Source organism: Triturus cristatus, chromosome 7 (genome assembly GCF_964204655.1).
Source record: "Triturus cristatus chromosome 7, aTriCri1.1, whole genome shotgun sequence".
Taxonomy (NCBI): domain Eukaryota; kingdom Metazoa; phylum Chordata; class Amphibia; order Caudata; family Salamandridae; genus Triturus; species Triturus cristatus.
Window position 1 is genome coordinate 1,592,419,490 of NC_140590.1, and position 21,782 is coordinate 1,592,441,271.

The following is a 21,782-nucleotide window of genomic DNA, read 5'->3' on the forward strand; positions in this document are numbered from 1 at the left end:
AGAGGTCCTAGTGTTGTGGTTCGGAATGGGGTAGAATTGGAGCCTGTGGGGAAAGGGGAGAGTCAATGCGGGAGAGGAGTGAGGGAACGTGGGGTGCAGGGGGAGGAAGGTAGTGCAAGGGCTTACCAGCGATAGAAAACGGGAACCAATTAGGATGAAACGTCGTCAGAACCTGGGCTCTACTTGAACACCAACGTAGGTACATCCCTTACAACCTCTCATTGACCGAGAAAGAAGCTATGAAGAATCTCAAGAGAATGAATGATCTGACCATCAAACCAGCAGATAAGGGAGGAGGAATTGTCATCCAAAACACTGACTCCTACAAACAGGGCATACTGACACAACTCTCTAGAACAGACCACTATCTGAGATTGCCCTCTGATCCCACTAAAGATATTCAAAAACTCATTCTTGATATCACTGAAGAAGGCCTAACCCAAGGCTTTCTGACCAAGAATGAATTTCAATTTCTCAATACCAAAAGTCCACGCACACCAGTAATTTACACCCTGCCCAAGATACATAAGAACCCCACCACCCCCCCGGGTCGCCCCATTGTGTCGGGTTGTGGCTCAATCTTGGAACCATTGGGTCGCTATATCGATTTCTTTATCAGAGACTTCGTTCCTGTCACTCGTTGCTACATTAAAGATACCATGGCCATGATAAATTTTGTAGAGGGACTTCCCTTTAACCCCCTCAGCGATCTCCTTTGCACCCTCGATGTGGAGTCACTCTATACCAACATTCCCCATGATGAAGGCATTGACGTAATAAGATCCACCCTTAATACTAGGCCACAACCTCATTCAGTCCCTACCTCTTTCATCATTCACCTTCTCAAAATTTGCCTCACAAAGAATTTCTTCCTTTTTGATGGTACATTTTACCAACAAGTTAAAGGAACCAGTATGGGCGCAGTTTTCGCTCCAAATTTCGCGATACTGTACATGGATTGGCTGGAAACCAATACCATACTATCCCCCCATAATCCCTTCCGGCCCTACATACAAGAATGGAAACGCTACATCGATGATATTTTCCTTATATGGAACAGTAACACAGACCACCTAGCTCAATTCCATAACTGGCTAAATCATCACAGCAATGGTTTAAAATTTACCGTCAATAGCAGTAAAGAACAAATAGCCTTCCTGGATCTCACTATCATTGCTCAAAACGAGGGTCTCTACACCACTCTTTACCGTAAACCCACTGAGAAAAACACTCTCTTGGCATACAGCAGTCACCACCCCAGAGCCCTTCGCGACTCACTACCATACTCACAATTCTTGCGGATAAGGCGCAATTGCTTCTTTAAACAAGACTATTTCTCTGAAGCTAACTTGCTACTCAAAAAATTGACTGACAGAGGTTACCCACGCAAACTAGTCAAGAGATCACTCAAAAGAGCCTGGTACTGCCCGAGGGATACCCTACTCACTCCCAAGGATAAGAAACAGAACGACAAACTCGTATGTGTCACCACCTTTACACCTATTTCTAACATTGTGAAAAAATGTATCAAGAGACACTGGCCTACACTGAATGCTGGAGACCTCCGTATAGAGTGCCCTATTTTTGCATTTAAAAAAAACAAAAGTATTAAGGATCATCTAGTTAGGGCCGCAATTCCAGAACCAAACAGGGACTCTACCCTGAGAACCTTTTGCAATCTACCACGACTAGTGGGCCACTTTAAATGTACTAACTGTAGTGTCTGCTGCCTCACATTAGATACTAAAACCTTCGTGCATGCTAACATTAACGTGACCTTGAACAATTTTTCTAATTGTAACACTACTAATGTTATATATGCCATAACATGCCCTTGCAATCTAATCTATGTGGGACAAACGACGCAGAAAATCAGGATCCGCATTTGCCAACATAGAAGCAGAATCCGCTGCAAGACGTCTAACGCTCCTCTTGTTGAACATTTCACACAACTTAATCATACCGAGGACGACTTGAGATGGCAGGTGATCAGCGTAATCACACAGTCCACAAGGAACATGAACATTGCATCTGTCCTTAACAAAGAGGAACTCAAATGGATAATTCGCTGTGATAGCCATCACTCCGGTCTGAACCGACTTGAGGACTGGTCTAATCTACTCTAATCCATGAATATCTCCTTGTGTACTCTTAACCATGCGTTAAATGACTGTAATGTGTTTTCTCTCCAAATCTATGTACCAAGTACTGAGCAACTCTACGGCCCTCCCATGCCCCCGAAACCAAAAACCCCCCCTTCCTTCCACTCCCCTGTTTTAACTCAAGTAATTTCACACTATACTAACTTATCCCCTCCTTCCTCCCTTCCCTACTGCTCCTCATCCTGAGTCGCTACTTTCCTTACTACTAATTTCCGATCTGGTTTACCTTCGTAATCTTTGGCTCTATTATCTTCCTTGACCAATCCATCATGGCCACCATCCTAGTCCACCACACCTCGGCCCTCTTCGCTTTCAGTTACTGGGCGGTCCCAATTCACCAGGTTACTTCCGTCCCAGCGAGGCTCCATTCACTCAGCCCGCACCCTGACGCTTAGCCTGATCCTCGCAAGCTTCCCAGGTAAGACACACTCGCTCGCTCACTCCTCACTTCCCCCTCATTTCTCGCCCCTTCTCACCCGATTGCCTCTCTCCATTTCACAGGTCCTCGTGGGTTATCCGGCCTGCGGCGTTACTTAATTTCCAATTCCTTCGCTTTAATTCTTGACTTCCGCCCCACGGTGAGTGTTATTCTTCTTGTCCCGTATCCACACTACCTACCCCTACCACCTCCTAGCTTACTATTCTCTCCTTCTCCCCGCAGTATGTAGGCTTTCGCATCTATCCACAAGCCCGACCGGGCTGCCTCGGAAATCCCACCGGCCTTATTAACAAGACCTGATTCGCCCTTTTTGGACCAATTCCTCCGTACTCTTCGCCGCTCCCCTGGTAAGCCGCAACCCGCTTGTCTCCCCTCACACACTTATTCCGTCACTCCCTCATCCCCCCTAAACCCTCCTAATTTTTCTCCAGGCTCACCTATCAGTCCACACGGAATTCTAACATTCGTAGAGCCCAGGTTCTGACGGCTTTTGACGGGACGCTTCATCCTAATTGGTTCCCGTTTTCTATCGCTGGTAAGCCCTTGCACTACCTTCCTCCCCCTGCACCCCACGTTCCCTCACTCCTCTCCCGCATTGACTCTCCCCTTTCCCCACAGGCTCCAATTCTACCCCATTCCGAACCACAACACTAGGACCTCTAGTTTTGGCTGGCGCGGCTGCGCAACAGTTATTAATTGATTGGGTCATCCTCTCACTGTAAGTTTCCAAAATGCCCCCCCCGTTTTTATTAAATTCTGTTCCACCCCCTTGCATCCCTTCTTCTCGCATGTTACCGTTTATCTATTCTCGCTTATCTTTACTCTTCCTATGCTCCTTTCCTAACCTTGCAATTTTTCTCCCCCTCCCCACTAGGCTCTCTCCCAGGCAATTAATTATCAATTCCTTGTCCTGAAGAGATCCCGATACTTGTTAAGGGATCGAAACGTCGTCGACAATCATTTCTAAACTCCAGTGTATTACAAAATTGAAATGTCGGAGTATGAAATGTTTTATTGACTTTTTGATAATAATTACCTTTGAGCACCAAAAAGTCACCTTTTAAAATCACTTGCCTGGGTACCGGAAATCGGCTGATTTCCTATTACTCTGCCACCAACTCACTCACTGTTTTATTAAATTTTTTTCACTATTTACAGTAAACAATTTAAGTTATTTTTGCATTGTCTCTAAACATAAAAAACCCAATTTTTCATTGAACTAATTGTGGCACTTTAAATTATTCGAATTGAATGGGACCACTGTTCCTTTATAATAATAATTACACCCTCGGTCCCTTCTGACTCCTAGGGTCTCCTTGTTCCTCATAAACGACACCCCAAAATGTGTCATCTACCAAGCAGCCATATGGACTGTGTGAGAACGGGAAGCTCTGCAAGACTTTTGCCTGTGACCAGGACTAGGGACCAAGGCCTGCTGGACTCCCTGCTGGGTGAGGGGACATCACCTAGGGAAACCAAGACCACCTGCCCTGAAGCCTAGAGCACTAGTGCCTACCTGCTTGTCAAGACCAGTGTTCCCTGTGAGGAAGAGGAGAGCATTTGTGGGATCAAGGTCCAGTGGGGAGTCTCTATGTGAGGAGGGAAGATTTGGCTGTGCACTGATCACCAGGAGAGGGATGCCGTGGACTGAGCCTTGCATTGAGCGCTGTGCGGAGAGTGCCAAGTCCCAACTGTTTAATTGAAGTGACACCATATGCCAGAGCAGGGCTGTTCAGGAGAGAGAGCCTTTGTGTCAAGAATTCCTGTCATGCGAGGGGAGGAAAACGGTAACCAGCGAAAACGGACTACATCTCCCAGGATGCTTAGCGGTTGAGAGGTTATGTAAACAGGAGAGCTGTTACATAACTCAAGGAAAACACGCCCTTATGTAAAACAGGAGAGCTGTTACATAACTCAAGGAAAACACGCCCTTATGTAAACAGGAGAGCTGTTACATAACTCAAGGAAAACACGCCCTTATGTAAACAGGAGAGCTGTTACATAACTCAAGGAAAACACGCCCTTATGTAAACAGGAGAGCTGTTACATAACTCAAGGAAAACAACGCCCTATAAAGGGAGGAACCGGGAGGTACAACGCTGTCGGATATTGTGTTCACAACGGACGTACCTGCTTAGTGAAGAGCAGTGTTCCGGAGTGGTGCTCCAGTAAGGCAAGAACGGAGGTAGGTCGAGTCGTTACTCCCTGGGCCGTGTCTTGCCCCATCGTCACCTGTGAAGGACCCGGAAGCTCTACCGGATAACCATTGAGCTTCGCTTTTTGACTCGGCTGAGTCAAAGCGCAGTGGCGCTTTTGCTGGTTGGAGTCGTAACTCCCAGCCCGACCAGAGATACAGGGACTGCCAGCTGTAACGCACACCAGGAGGTGTTTGCCGCGTTACAGACTCGGAAGTCCACAGGATCGATCGAGCGGCTGCTCTCGGTTCAGTCTTCTTTGCTTGTGATTGGGGTATCGGTGACGCATCACCAGGAGGTGACTCCGCGTCCCGGTGCAGTCTGAGGAAGAGGTTGAGCGGCTGCTCCCTTCAGGTAGAGACCCCGGCTGGGTGTTTCCCTGACTCCTCGATTCTCCCCAACACTCTTCGTGCCCCTCACAGCCTACCGATTGGCATTGTCGGCCATTTCATTTCTGCCCTCTGTTGGCATACGCCGGGATCGGCGTATATGCAGAGGACGGTTAGGACCATCCGTGCTGTGGGCTGGTAACGTACTTAGCCTGGAGGATTCCAGTGACTATAACCTTTGTTTATTCCTTGTATTATTTTTGCCTTCATTAAAATAACTAAACCTTCACAAGTGGTTGCGTTCTCATTATCGTGTCTGTTAAACGATCCTGAGACGTTCAGGGCGTTACACTTTGCCTGCTGTGTGCTGTCGCGTGCACTGCAAGCAGCCGACCTTCTCCGAGCTGAATCAGAACTTGCGAGTACTCGTGCTCAGGGCACCTGCGGCCACACCAAACGCTTCCCTGCTGTGGGAGTGTGTAAGACTTGAACTGGGCCTGTGAGGCCCCGTGGGATTCGCTGCTGAAGGTGCTGAGGCACCCTAGACACTTTTGACTAATTCCTAAGAGTCAAAGGGGCACTCATGAGCAGGACCTACTAGTGAGCATTCCCTGGATGCGACCACCAGTAATTGGGGAATAACCCCAACCACATTACACTGAAGAGGGTAGTACAGTGATTTGCCTGAAAAAAACTAAAAACCCAACCTCAAGGGGAGTTATTGCTTACAAAAGTCATTATATCTTTGCATGTGCTGAGTTAGAAATTAAATATTTTTTTTCCTATAAAAGTGTGTATTACTGGATATTGATTTATTGACAGCACTGCGTACACTTTGAGGGATGAGTTGGGTTCACTTATCTGTATCTATATTTCCCCACCATGAGGGAGTCTTTGACTGCTCGTCCACAGCTACCACTGAGAGTTAAGTTCAGATGGAGTATTTGGCAAAATTGCTCAGGATCCATAGAAGGTCGGACCCTGGGACATAAGTAGTAAAATGCATCAACCACCACGGCTGGGCCCAATAGCCTCTGTGTGCCCAGTGCCCTCTGAAAGGGGTTCTACCATTACACTTTGTGATGGGATGCAAAAGGGGTACAACAAATAATGGGGTTGTTAGTTTTACTTTAAAGAAGTCTTTATGTCTTTAAAGTCAGTAAAGATGCAGGCTGATATTGGGTCGCTTAAAATAAAGTATCTAGTAATGTATTCAGATAGATGTGTAAGGATGTAGATTTGCACGTCCCTGATTTTCAAATGTGGGTGCATGGTGGGCACAACACTGAAATGAATGGAATATGAAGGTATGGAAACCAAGGGTAAATTAGATGATGCTGGCAAGTGTGTATTCATACCTGGAATGGGCCTACCAGAGGGAAATGGAAACTGCGATTCAATGTGTGTGCACAAAGAGGAGAAATATTAGATGCCATGCAAGTGTACAGAGAAATACTGGGAGAATAAACAGACTCTAGCCTAGAATTGTGTTTTAAAACAGATGCTATTCCAATGCACCGTAAACACCCAAGGAACCTCTGAAATACAGGATACATCAAATGACTCATCACAATCACTTTGACAACAGAGTTGATGGAAAAAACATAAATGGCCATTAACATTGTGTGCATACCTGATAAGTGCTTCATTATGGCCTGCCTCACTCAAAATAGAGGATGCTAAAGTTTTACAATTATAAGCCTTGCTAGCGCACATCATCAAGTGGTGCTGTGGGATAAGCCAAAAAATGCTCTCTGAAATTACACCCCCTCCAATCACATAAAGCTATTTAGTCAATAGCTTAGGGTCCTCTTAGACTCTCAATGAAGACCAATAGCGATTACCAAATAGTGATTTTTTGGCAAATCCCTATTACTTGTATATTAAAGTTATATCTGGGCCTTATTTCCTAATTAGTGATTCATAGTGAGTCACAAATAGACCTTCCTCATGGATATTCAAGCAGTAGGTCGCAATTTGTGACCCACTGTGATTCACAGCCATCACAAGGATGGTGGCCTGGTGGGGTCCACAGACCTTCATGTCCGTGATTGCTTTTAAATAAAGCAATAATTTTTTTATAATCCAGCCGATTTCCTTAAAGGGTTCGTTTAAGAAAAGGAAAAATTGACTTTTTCATTTTTATTTTTTAGGAAGAGGCAGAGGTCTGTGGTGCCACTGCCGGCTCTTAAAAAATATACATTTTAAACATTCTCAAATGGGAAGGGGTCCCAATGGCACCCCTTCCCATTTGCGTATTGTTTACCATTAACTCTGAGTTGGTGGAAAAGTCTGAATGTTTTACAACCGCATTTCGGTTGCAAAATATTAGTACATACCCCTATGATTTGGCATTTGGAAGGGACGCCCAAATACGCCCCTTCCCAATACCAAATCGTTATTAGGTCCGATTCGCCTGTTTTGCGGCTGCAAAAAGGCTTCATACATCTAACCCTAAATGCCTCTAGTCTGAACTAGTGAACTAGGAGAGAGCACAGAGACCACCCTCCTCCAATCCAATTCACCAAAGCCACTAAAGCCCACAACTTCTTCCTCCTCATCTTTCGGAATCATTCTACTAGTTTCCTTTCCATCAGGACGAAAATTATCACAAAGACGAAGTAGATTTAAAGAGACAATTTTTATGCTAGATGCATGTGTATACTGATATGTTAATTTACAACTATATTTGGTACAAATGGAAGTAAATATAACATATTATTAGCTATGATGTTTATACACAATGTATTTAATTATAAGGAAGAGGGTTTGGTTAGTGAAACACTGACTGCTAAAATTGGATGCAATCTTCTAGTGAGCTCCAGCAATGCAAGCTCAGCCTTCCATTCTTCTGAAGGCAATAGATACCCAATCAAAAAAAGTTGGAGCACATTTACTCTACCTTCAAAGGACTGCATTCACTCTTTCTCCCTCTTTAAAGTCTGCCATGTGATATACTGGGAATCACTTGAGAGTAAAACTGGTTAACTTACTTCTAATGCCAGAGTGTACCCAGTAGTTTCTGAACTGCTAGGAGAAGCTCCCTGGACAGGTTGCAAATCATTAAGAACAAATAACCCAATAGTCTTTTTTCTACTTATTGATACATGGTAATTATTATGGACGTGAAGAACACGGACAGTGAAGTGGCACTCAAAGATGGGAATTGTATATAAAGTTGAATATCAGGGGCCATCATTCCCATTGATAGGTAGTATGTCAGAATATCATTTAAAATCTGGTCTGATTGAAATGTTGTGTGCTAAATACTGTTTAAAAAATATAGCACCGTTGGGTCTGTAACTTCTATTATTAACTGCAATGGGGCTAAGTTAGGCTAATATTCCTATCAAACTATTTTGGTTACAGTATTCTGGTGCTAAACCCATTGGCATGTTTGAAAGAATGAGAAGGGTGTTGGGAGATAACTGAAGGGGAAGCTCTAGGCACATGACTGAAGAAGCTCAAATCAGATAACAGTGCACATGCTTACACTTGTGACACGTATGCTGTGTATTTGCTTTACGTAAACATGTACTTAGTCCAGGCTAATTTCGGACAACAGAGATATCGAAGCAATGAGCATCAATTGCTACTGCTTCCTGGAACACTTCTACTTAAAACAATCTCTTACATGTTTTGAACAGCCCAGGACTTCATTGTGTTCAGTGTGTGACTAGTGTCAAGTAAAATGGCTATTTTTCATGCAAAAAAAGTTGGGAATCGTATGTTCAGCTTTATGCAAAACACTGATAAAACAATACAACCGTTTCAATTAAAGGAAAATAAATAATTTAGCCCAGTGGAGAGAAATACAAAAATATTTGTTTATTCATACCATGACTCAAGGGGTGATTTATCAAAATGTCTCAGCTTCCAGCGTATAAAGGTCTATTGCTACAGTACCCTCTATTGAGAGCAAAACTTTGAAAATCCAACCTGATAGTTTGTCTCCAGAATGGACACTGTTAGTTTGCTGTTTTTGGCAAGTTGGTTAGGATGTTGTTTTGGCTGAGTTAGGAAGGCAGTACCCTGTTAAGGAGTACGTTTTGATCATTGATACACATTTAGGGGTTTGGTAATTCTATCAAGATGTTACTTCATTAGTAAGTGTTGAATAGGAGATTTTTACTGTGGTAGGTAGGTCGGAAGATGCTTCATACAGTAGGATACTGAACAATTGTTACATGGTTGGGTAGCTTGGCAAACACCAGATAGGGTAGTCGGTAGGTCAGTCAGAAACTAGTAGCCTAGAAAGTTGGTCAGGGAGTTATACATGGATAGAGCATTAGCGGATTTTTAAGAGTGATTGGGAGGTCTGCGGGTTAATTCAGGGGTACTAAGATGGTTAGGATTCTGGTGCATATGTTGACGGTTGGGAGGGCAGAAGGTGTTTAGTATTCTTGTTGGAATGAACTTATTTTTGGGGTGGGCTTGAGAGTTTGTAGATTTCTTATAACACATTTTGTTGAATTGAATAATACTCAATTACACCAAAACATAAGGAAACAAAGAAAAAGAGTCACCCGCTTCCCACACCCTAAGACTCCCCCAGCCAGGGGGGCAAATCACAACTGTATAATGTTAATTGATTCCATAACAATATCCTCCTACAGAATAAACCACTGTTTTCAGACTTGTATCCCCATATTCATTCAACAAGTGTTTCATTCAGTGTACCTATCGGGTCTCTACTTATCCCACGATATCTTCCCCAAGCCTCCAGATTTTGTATTTTTCTCTGGTACATCTTCAGTATAGTATACTTCCTTTCATAGAAGCAGCTGCTACTTAGTGTCCTAAAAACATCCTTCCTCCCTGGTAATCAGAAACAGATTTATTACAGTCGCTAACTTGGACATTTCAGCTGAACATATTTTTACTTTTCAACCCTAACCTCAACTTCCATTCCCTCTAAACTATCTTTCCCATATGACAAACTTCTTAACCAAAAGTGTCTGTATCTTATTCAGCAGATAAACACCATAATGGCTAACATAAACAGGTCATCAATTTTGCTTTTACATCCTACCACAAAATATATCCTTTTCCCTCACGAAATCGAACAAGGGCAAGAGCCCTCTCACCTTACTAACCTACGGTCCCCCTTGCTAACTTTTAAGTCATGACTTGGAATGTCAATGGCCTCCTTGACCGCATAAAGTGCACAGCTGTCCTCCACTATCCTAGTCGAATCGCACTGGAAATACTGTAAAAGCACGAAACACACCTCCTGGGCTCTAATTACGCCTTCTTGTGTATATTTGGCTATTACCGAGATTTTTATGCTGGTTTTGACAGGGGCTCCAGGGGAGGTGGCCATCATCCTACACAAACGCTTCCCGCTTGTGGTGACACGCACCTTCCAGACCCACATGGTCTCTATGCAGGCACTGAAGGCTCATTAGAAGGAAGGAACAATCACATCATAAGCATTTATGTACCGCCCTAACTGCAGGCACCGATCCTAAACGCACTTACAGAATTCGCAATCCCTGGGGGTGATTTTAATGCCACTCCAAATCCTGCAGAGGATACACCGGGTCCCCCCACAAGACAACGCTTGAAAAAATCTGTGCTGGGCCGTTGATGGCTTCATTGGGCCTCCGCGATGTTTAGAGGGGTTGGCACCCGTAAGGGAAGATGTATACACATACTTCAGCCTCTGAGGAAATCCTATTGCGTAACAAACTCCTATTTCTCCCAGCCACTGACATACCCTGTACGACAGCCGCCGGTATCCTCCCCAGAGGGATCTCTGACCACTCCCCTTTCACTCTCTGAATCAGGATCCAGAGTACCTGTAGACAACCAGTTTGGTGCCTCAATGCTTGATTCTTGGTGGATGAGTGGTTCACTGAACACTTGGCCACGGGCCTCCATTCTTACTTTGAAATAAATGAAGGGAAGGTGGAAGTGACTGCCATGCTCAGGTTGGCCAGTAAGGCTACGATTAGGGGTGAGGCCAAAGTCTACCTTAAGCAAGTCGACCGAAAATATAGTTGTATAGCTAAACTTGAAACTAGTATTCTTGAGCTGGAAACACAATGCCTCTTGGACCCCTTAGAGCCCCTCTGAGCTCGACAGAGCCTCATTACGACAGCTCACGATGAATGAGACGCGCCAGTGGTGAAGGGTATCTACTAGGCAGGTATATGAATGTGGTGATAAAAGAGTAAACTCCTATACTAGTCGGCCACATGGTCATAGGGCTCCTAACTAATTCCATATATAACTGATCGAATGGGGCATCAAGAACTTTCCTCTACTGGAACGACTATGCATATGCCGAGCCCTCGAGAAAGCCTGGAGAAGCGAGCCAACACCGGACAACATGACCACCCTCAAGCTCGCCACCCGGAAGCACCATCAACTAATCCACGCCACCAAGAAAACTGCATTCAAGGACAGGCTGGACAACAACGCACACAACTACAAGGAACTCTTCAACATCGTGAAAGAGCTCTCCAACCCCAACGCCGGAAACAACGACATCACCCCATCGCAAGACCTCTGCAACTCCCTCGCCTCCTACTTCCACAACAAGATCGCTGACATACACAACAGCTTCATCCCGCAAACAACGCCCCCCACGACCGCACCAACGCCCCCCACCACCACCCTCTGCGCCTGGACCCCGATCAACACAGAAGACACCATCCGCACGATGAACTCTATCCACTCCGGATCTCCGACCGACCCCTGCCCCCACCACGTATTCAACAAGGCCGACGCTGTCATCGCACCCCACCTGCGGGACATCATCAACACCTCCTTCGACACCGCCACCTTCCCCGAGAGCTGGAAGCACGCCGAACTCAGCGCTCTACTAAAGAAACCAACAGCGGACCCCACCGAACTCAAGAAATACCGCCCCATCTCGCTCCTCCCGTTTCCAGCCAAAGTCATCGAGAAGACCGTCAACAAGCAGCTGGCCGCCTTCCTCGAGACGAATGGATCCCTTGACCCCTCACAGTCTGGCTTCCGAGCCAACCACAGCACCGAGACCGCCCTCATCGCTGCCACCGATGACATCCGAGCCCTGATGGACAACGGAGAGACAGTGGCCCTCATCCTCTTAGACCTCTCCGCGACACTGTCTGCCACCGCACCCTAGTGCAGCGCCTCAGCAACGTCGGAATCCAGGAGAAGGCACTGGAATGGATCATCTCCTTCCTCGACGGAAGGACACAGAGAGTCCGCCTACCACCGTACAAGTCGGAGGCCACCGAAGTCATCTGCGGCGTACTCCAAGGATCCTCACTCAGCCCCACCCTCTTCAACATCTACATGAGCCCCCTCGCGGCCATCGCACGCCAACACAACCTCAACATCATCTCCTACGCCGACGACACCCAGCTGATCCTCTCCCTGACCAACGACCCCGCCGCCGCCAGAGCCAACCTCCACGAAGGGATGAAAGACGTAGCCGAGTGGATGATGACCAGCCGCCTGAAACTGAACTCAGACAAGACGGAAGTCCTCATCCTGGGCTCCTCGCCCTCCGCCTGGGACGACTCCTGGTGGCCCCCCGCCCTGGGCACCGCACCCAAACCGACAGACCACGCACAAAACCTGGGCTTCATCCTGGACTCCTCCCTTTCCATGACAAGTCAACGCCGTCTCCTCGTCCTGCTTCAACATCCTGCGCATGCTACGAAAGATCTTCCGGTGGATCCCCACCGAGACCAGGAAGACGGTCACCCAGGCCCTTGTCACCAGCCGACTGGACTACGGCAACGCCCTCTACGGCGGAACCACCGCCAAGCTCCAGAAGAGACTCCAGCGGGTCCAGAACGCCTCAGCCAGACTCATCCTCGACATCCCCCGAAGCAGCCACATCTCCGGACATCTGAGAGACCTGCACTGGCTCCCCGTCAACAAGAGAATCACCTTCCGTCTCCTCACCCACGCACACAAAGCCCTACACGACCAAGGCCCGAGCTACCTCAACAACCGCCTCAACTTCTACGCTCCCAAACGCTATCTCCGATCAACCAGCCACGCCCTCCCCGCCGTCCCCCGCATCCGAAGAGCGACAACTGGAGGAAGGTCCTCCTCCTACCTGGCCGCCAAGACCTGGAACTCCCTCCCGACCGACCTGCGCCTGACCCAAGACCACCTCCCCTTCAGGAAGAAGCTCAAGACCTGGCTGTTCGAGCAGTAGCGGCACCCCCCCCCCCCCCTAGCGCCTTGAGACCCTCCGGGTGAGTAGTGCGCTTTATAAATGGCTTGATTGATTGATATGTACTTGTGATACATGAAGATTTTTTTGAGCGCAAGAGAACAAAAGAACAAACCTCTACTGAAATTGTGGAAGCATTTGCAGACAACTACTGTCAGCAGTATGCCCATCACCCGCGGCCGGACCGAAAACAGGATAAGCCACTCCTCACTGACATATCACCATTGCTGTACTCACTAAGGTAGGACAGCCAGCGGATCAACGCATTGCCTACTGTCCTATCTCTCTGAATAATACAGATATAAAATCTTTGCCAAAGCTCTGGTGAATAGACTACAAGGTGTCCTGGTGACTCTCATACACTCCGATCAATGTGGTTTTATGCCCAACCGCAGCATTCAGCAATGTACCCGGCGTGTTAACACCATCTTGGCCAGAGCCTGTGTTTTAATCAACTCCTTGTCAACGCTTGTCAACTTTGAAAAGCCCTTCGACACAGTTAACTGGTCCCACTTGGACCAAGTCCTTCAATGTATGGGATTTGGGGCAAGAAATCGCGGGTATGTCAAACTCTGTATCTGGAAACCCTTAACACCGGTCCTCATAAACGGGGTGCTCTCGCTTACCTTTCCAATTAGACAGGGTACTAGGCATGAGTGCCCGCTGTATCCCCTTCTTTTTGCCTTAGCCATAGAACCTCCAGCCATGATAATCCATTGTGATGCCCGGGTGCAGGGCTGGGACTGGCTTGAATAGCGTTGTGTGCTGATGATGTACTCCTTTTCCTCTCCAACCCCCGAGTCTCAGGACTTAGGGTGTTGGAAATCCTCAAGGTGTATGAAGAGGCCTTCGGACTCTGGGCTGATTGGGGCAAATCTCTCTGATACCATCATCTGGCAGACTTCTATTCCCATCCGTCACCTGAGCTTTAAGTGCGTAGGGATACACATATCCATAATGCCAAACCTCATGAATAGTCTTAATCTCCTTCCTCTTTTCAACAAACCTCAAAAAGACCTTCAAAATTGGTACAAACGTCCGCTAAACATACTGAGACGGGTTACCCTGGTGAAAATGATGGTGCTTCCCCATTTCTTGTATGTACTACAGCATTTCCCATTTCAAATCCCTAATTCTTGGTTTACTGGGGTGGCAGCCGGGATTCGGTCCCTCCTTTGCAGGGATTGACCTTCACGTATAGCACTGGACAAGTGCCGTAGATTGATCTATGAAAAAAATCCAAGACCTACAGGTCCACTTTTGTCCTTCGTGCATGCAATTTCACAAATACTTGCAGCTCAGACATTCATTGGGTAGCTACCAAACACAACTGTTGCAACTTCCTGACTTCAGTCCGATGGAGGCCAAGCTATTGATGGGCCACCTTGGTCAAGATGGAGTCTCCCAGATATACCACTCATCGGTCTGCAATGCCCCCGAAGCTTTCGTGAACCTCAGACATAAATGGGAATGATGGCTGGGTACCCTGGAGGTTACTGAGGGGAGAGAGGCATATATGGCCCCAAGAGAAACCAGGATATCTTCTGGGCTGCGGCTGGTTCAACAAAACTAATTGCATATGACGTGCCTCACACCACAACGTCTTTGACACACAGGTATTCTTGCTGCACCCACTTATGTCAGAAGCAGGTTTGTAGGAAATGACTTTTTCAATCAATAGATTTGCAGAGTGTTGTTTGTCACCCGTGAGGGTATCTGGGCGCTGGCAGGGTCCAGTTGATTAGCCAGCGTAGCCAGGTCTTCAGTGACTTTCGAAACTCTGGAAGAGATGGGGAGGTCCATAGATGAAAGGGCAGCTCGTTCCATGTCTTCGCTGCTAGGTAGGAGAAGGAGCGACCTCCGCATCTGCTACACCAGGTGAGGGTTAGTAAAAGGGACGCGAAATGGAGGTGTCTGGTGAGCTGATGGAAGTTCAGGCAACTGCCTGAAGTTCAAGTAGGCGGGTCCACAGTTGTGTAGGGCCTTGTATGCATAGGTCAGGAGCTTGAACTGGCATCTTTTCTGTACAGGGAGCCAGTGGAGTTCTTTGTGGTACAGGGTGATGTGGGTTTGTCGAGGGAGATCCAGGACAAAGCTGGATGCAGTGTTCTGTATGGTCTGTAGTCGTTGGAGGAGGTGAACTGCGATCCCTGCTTAGACAGCATTGCTGTAGTCCAGTCAGCTGGAGATGAGGGCATGGGTGATGAGGCGTCTTGAGCTTTGGGGTAGCCATTTGAAAATTTTACAAAGCTGCGGAGGATGAAGAAGCAGGAGGAGATAGAGGTCACCAGAGTCATCATGGTTAGCTTGTTGTCCAGAATGTCTAGGTTCCTAGCGTGGACAGTGCGGGTAAAGATAGGTCTGAGGACCACCAGGATGAGTCCCATGGGAAACTTTTGTTTCCAAAAATCAGTACCTCTGTCTTGTCCATGTTGAGCTTAAGGCAATTGTCCTTCATCCAGTTGGCGACGTCTGTCAAGCAGTTGTGGAAGCTGGTCTTGGTGGTGTCTTCGGAGACGGAGAGGGAGAGGAAGAGTTATGTGTCATTGACGTAGGATTTGATTAGGCTTTCTTGTTTTCACTTTCTATTGTTGGTAAATTCTGGTGGTTTTTTTCAGTGTTATCAAGTGATTTCAATTCCTTAAAATAACAGTGGTTATCAGTGGTTACACATTTTCACGCCATTTAAAACAACAGAAACAGTGTTTTCCGGTGTTTATGGAACGTTTTGCTTTTATTATAGCTTGCTTTCTACACTGATTGTGCATGGTATATAGACAGTGTCCGTACAGTATATACGAGGTCCAAATAAAGTTTTGCAAATCAAACTTTTTGCAGTACACCATACAATACTTCTTCAGTGAGTCTTTGGTCATGTGCGCTTGCTCTTTCCTTCCCATGTAAACCCTTTTCTAGGAAAAGACCCTCTCAACATTGGCACTTGAGACGGGCAACACCAAAACAGCCAGTACACAATTTGCTATCTCTGGACACTGACATAGCTTTCCATGCCAATACTGGTGCACTTGAAGATTGCGATTCTCTGGGCAGGTTCTGCAACATTTGCGTTGAACTGGGCACTTATGACCTCAGTTATTGAAGTGGTCAAAAATGTAACAGCACTTTTGAAACTACAGGGAAAATTCCCCTTTATGGAAGGGATCTAGAATTTGTAAGAGTACCACAGTAAGGTTTCATTGACTTCAAATGCCATGGTTGGTAAAGGGACATTTCTTTGCATCGTTGCAAGCCATTTCTCATACATTGTAAAATAAAAGTTCCTGAATTGCTCTTCAACATTGCTTTGCTTACCAAGTGGCAAGCACTCTAACATGGAACATGTTGCAATTCCAAAGTCACTAAGCGTGTCGCCTAGCCTACTTTCAAGATATTTCACATATACACCAATCATACTGAACACTTGGCAGACAAGTGTGTTTTCAGACTCTAGTTATTTTATGAACACTACAGCTACTATGTTTTCCTGTAAAAATCTAAGAATGCAGTACAGTGTACTTTTTTCAAATCACTAACAATATGAGACCAAAGATCCTCACATTTCTTGCCTTTGGCATTATCATTCAGCAAACATTCTGTAAATGGTTGCCACATGGATAATATAGCATTCACCGCCCCTTGGACTGAGAACCATCAGCTAAGTGACACAGTTGGGATGACTCTTTCTTTGATGCCGCACAAAGCACAAAATTAGAAATATTTGCGTTGTAGTTCCCGAGCATAACAAAACAGTGCACCAGAATGGACTAAAAAGTTAATAGAATTCTTCATTAACTCTGAAGATTGTAAAGATGCTTTTAGCATACCATCTAACAAGTGGCAAGGATCTCTTACAGGGAAGCACTTCAGCTCAGATATCGATTTTGTCAGGTCATGACACAACTTTTTCATATACGTAGCTGAACCACTGCAAATACAAACAATATCACTCCAATCTATGTTGAACTTCAAAAGAACCTTATAGCAGCAGCATTCCAAGTAACTTTGCGTTCCATGTTTTCCAAAAGTCTGGTGTCATGTTTTCACCAGTATCCCATATGCTTGGTGATAGCACTCTTTCTATATATACTTGTCACTATACCTTGCACTGAATGTTTAAAGCCTGAGGTGTTGGCACTTCACCTACTATCAATACTGGCTCACTAGAAACTGGGGGCTGATGTATCAAGGATTTTTACCCATTTTCTGTGGGTAAATGTGATGGCACATATTGGGAAAGATTCTTATGAAACTAGCTATTTTGCCTATCAGTGAAAGACTCAAAACCAGCCAAAATATCAAATAAGATTTTGATATTCCTTGATTCTCTACAATTTATAAAATAATTAAACAAGACCTCAAACATGCTTCTTAACCCGGCATCTTTAGACCCAAGAGCACAAAACCGAAAAAAGCAAAAGGAAGAAGAAACAATATTTTAGTAAAATCCCTAAACAACAAAACTCAAGCAGAATAATGTTAGCCCAGTCTTTCTTGCTGCTAGCTTGTATAAACAAAGTTATACTGTACTGGCCCCTTTAGGAAGAAAAAAAATGACTCTTTCACTCTTCTTTTCCTTTCTTTGAATGGCATTTGTTTTGTGGTTTTGCAGGTGTTTTTCAGTGTTTATATGTTTACACTGGTGAGGGCTAGTTCCCTTTTAGTTGTGTTTTATCAGTTATTATAGGTTTAAACCTAAAACCGGACAGCCTAGATATGATGTTGAGTATGGGGGTATTGGTGATGCTAGCCAGAGGTGTCATACAAGTGTTGAAGATGGTGGGGCTGAGCGAGGATCGTTAGGGTGCTCCACAGATGATTTGTTTGGGTTAGGAGGTGAAGGAGGAAGGCAGACATTGTGCGTTCTTCTGTTGAGGAAAGAGACGATCCATAGGCAAATGAAGTCGTGACCGAATAATTCTGCCTCCATATAAGGTTTCCACTTCGAGTACCTGATGCCCAAGCCCTAGAAAAATCTCTATTGTCTACATAGGATGACGCCGAGACCGGTCGCTGCCACCTCCCTTCCCACTCTCTGTTATTTATCTCACAACTGGGGTCTGCCAATGGTTTCTGTAGTAGGGCATTGGCTTCTGCTTGTTTCCAGTCCTCAGGGAAGGTGGCCGTGGCAATTTAAGTGCTGAACAAGATGATGAGTACGTAGTGGATTCTGGCTTAGCCTGGGTTGAAGATGTGGTGAGGGCATAGGTCGGTTGAGGTCCCTGAATGGCGCAAGTTCATGATGGAGGTAGTGTCCCATGGGGCGAGCTGCTCCATTTGGTTAGTCGGATGTCTGTGGTGGTAGCGAGGCCGCTGAGTTGCTTGAAGTCGGTGGCCTTGTGTTGGGGTTTGAAGTTTCTGTAGATGTTGGCGTTCTTGTCAAGGAAGAAGTTTGCAAGGTTGTCGCAGAGTTCCTGTGAGGGGGTAATGTTGTTCGTTGCAGCTGAGGGGTTGGAAAATTCTTTGATGATGTTGAATTCTTTGCTGTTATTAAGCTTGATTCGATGCATTAGGCTAGGGCCTTTTTCTACACGGTATGGCAGTGTTCACACTTTGCCACAACAGAGAGCCACTGCCTTTACACAAGTGCTGGAGAGACCAATTGAACTGTTGCCTGGATTGGCTTTACTGGGCCTCCTGGAGAACTTGGGGTACACATGGAGGGCCGTGCACTGGTGGGTATGGCAACAATCATTGCCAAAAGACATATTGCCTCTACCAACCTGCCTAGCCTGACTGGCTGGAGGGCAGCTATGAATTGGTGCACCAAACAAGAAGATCTGATATATATGGTGAGAGGCTGTCCCAAGACGCATCACAAGATATGGAGGAGATAGTGGGAATTTTATGGACTGATGAATATACCGGGAAATGTACTCTGCAAAGCTGCAGCCTCCTTGGGAGATATGCAAATTGGAGGGGATGGGATGGATGCAATGTTGCACTTTTTTATGAATAAATTTCCATCAAAACCAAAAAAATTTGACTAAAAAAAAAGTTATGTATCCTCGTAGGAAACCAAAGAAGCTCAATAAAATGTTGGTGCAACACTTACTTTAAATGTCATTATTAGTCTTTCGTATATCTGACAAGATTGTTCTCTCGTCAGCAGATGTCATATTTGGCCACAAATTCCAGCTCCTTTCATCCAAAACCTTAAAATATGTGGTCATGGCAAGGAATGGAACAGTAGCCCATGAAAAAATAAAATCGCCAAAGTACACAACTAAAATGATGCTAGAGTATGGTGAAAGGAACGTGAAAACCTGCAAATTTAAAGAATCACTATTGAAGGGAGGAGGCAGGGCGACAAAGGAAGCAAGAAAAGACAGGTGTGAGAAAGAAAAACAAAGGGGAGCAAGAAACATAAAGCAACTTGTGACTGAGGGATAGTATAAATAGGAGAAGAACTTGAGAGAGAACAAGCTACTGAGAAAGATGAAAATATTCCACCAATGAAAGAGCTGAAATCTGGGAAAATAAAGAATTGACAGCAATTAAGGAGTAGATAAAAACTGGGAAGGGTAAGATTATAAAAATTGGACAACAAACACAACGAGAAAACAAAAGGTGATATAAATTAGCAGAAGAGAGACAGTGACAGTGAGAGAGAGAGACACAGCAGTAAAGGAGAGATAAAGAACAAGGAAGGATAAAACATGGCGAGACAAATCAGCAATTATAACTCTAAAGGGGATGAGAGAGGAATAAAGAAACTGAAGAACAAGACATTTGTTGATATACCAATTCCAGATTAAAATGTACTCAAAGTGAACAAACATTGACTGAGTGCGCCTATTAAAAGCAATTAATGGATAGAAGCACATTCAGAGTATGGAGCATTAAGCCTGGTGTATAAAGCCACTGTAAAGTTAATTAGAGGTCCCAACAGTCTGTTGTCTCTCAAAGACCCATAGGTAGAGTCATTCACTTGTCAGTCAAGTGAATAGCTCTGACCAATGCCTATGAGCTTTTACACATGCAATGGCCTGTCACTGATCTCTGTTTTTCTACCGGTTAGTCAGCCTACGGACAAACTATTTACAGAAGAGGTAATATTTCTGAAAGCTCACCTCTGTACAGTTCATCGAGAACTCTTCTGGCTTGACAAATTTTAGCTGATACATCATCTTGCAGATCACCATGACACACGACCAAATGGTGCAGATGCGAGAAGCCTGGGGGCGGAGCTTAGAGTATGGCAGAGCAAATGTCCATGGAATGAAGAATACGTAGTTCATCAGAGATACCTGCGTGACCAGAAAGAACCATACAATTTTTCCATGATGACTTGGCACATTAAATTTTCGAAATGATAACCAAGTGTTTCTCCTAAATCATTGACATTTCACACCGTAAAGAGGGAGTAAAATACAAAAAAATACTGAAAAAAATCAACAATCCTGTTACAGAACAGACTAAAGAGCAGGGCTCTCTGTGTGGTAGCATTAATCTCTGACTTACACTATAGCAGAGGACAAAATACATCAGGTTGTGTAGGTGATCTTCAGAGGAACCCAGGACTGTCCTAAGAAATGCACACCCCTATAAAGCTTCTGGGTAGATTCAGGGGCTGTAAGGTAGCCTGTTTCAGAGCACCACAATAAGACAACGAGCAGACTAGAAAGTGTCTGGAGTCTTGTCAAGCAAAGGTGTTTATAACCTGGAAGTCTGTGTGCTTCGTGGGAGGCTAAGAGGTCAGCATGTAAATTTGGGGCTCACAAACAATATGAGGACCTTGGGACACACACAGCGTGTGTAGCTTGGAGATACAGATAGTGTAAGGTGTTTGAACTGTCATGAAGGACTCCAGCCGTCAGGACCCTCAATCCATCACTTCTGCTCACGTCCAACAGGTAACAGACCTTACATCATGCACTATCTGAAAAGTACAATGTGTGGTACTGTACCAGAATATTACGTTTTCAATGCTGTTCCCTAGCCTCCTTAAGCTCTTTTCTCTCACCTCTTTCAGCGTAATCCATATTGTCATGGTTGCCACAACTTTGATGATGTGCAGCTCAAGAAGCCTCCAGCCCAAGACCTGGATTCCATGGAAAGCTTCCAACAACTTCAGGAGTATAGCAGTGCTCCTGTCAACCACCAAAATCCACTTGTTCTTCTTGTCCTCTAATACAAAAAAAGAAAAAGATTCAGTACTGCTCAGGAAAACACTACCAGTGCACAATGAGGATTCATCTGTTTACAAAATGCTCGAAAGAAGTCCATTGTATTAAGTTAGAAACAATGCTGATTATATTTTAAGACCTGTCTTTATAACTAGACTTCACACCTTTAGGCTTTGTCAGTATTCAGGAATGTGTTCCTTCCTTTGAACGAGGTACCCGAAGCAGGGATGTCATTGGCTGCTTCTATCCCACTGCCCCTTGATAAAAAAGAACCAAGAACAGCTCTTATTGTCCTTACCTTAAGCAGTAAACCAAACACCTTTGGCATGCTCTGCTACGAGTGATG

At 45.3% G+C, this 21,782-nt stretch overlaps 1 protein-coding gene across 1 annotated transcript in view; it reads right to left on the minus strand.

Moving 5' to 3' along the window:
- LOC146812454 (piezo-type mechanosensitive ion channel component 2-like) overlaps positions 1–21,782 on the minus strand; it is a 711,007-nt gene that overhangs the window by 409,886 nt on the left and 279,339 nt on the right. Inside the window, exons 19-20 of the mRNA XM_085619448.1 lie at positions 21,274–21,437; positions 20,381–20,557 (exon numbers count right to left, since the gene is read on the minus strand). Of these exons, the coding sequence (XP_085475574.1) occupies positions 20,381–20,557; positions 21,274–21,437 (341 nt within the window). The remainder of the gene's footprint in view (positions 1–20,380; positions 20,558–21,273; positions 21,438–21,782) is intronic.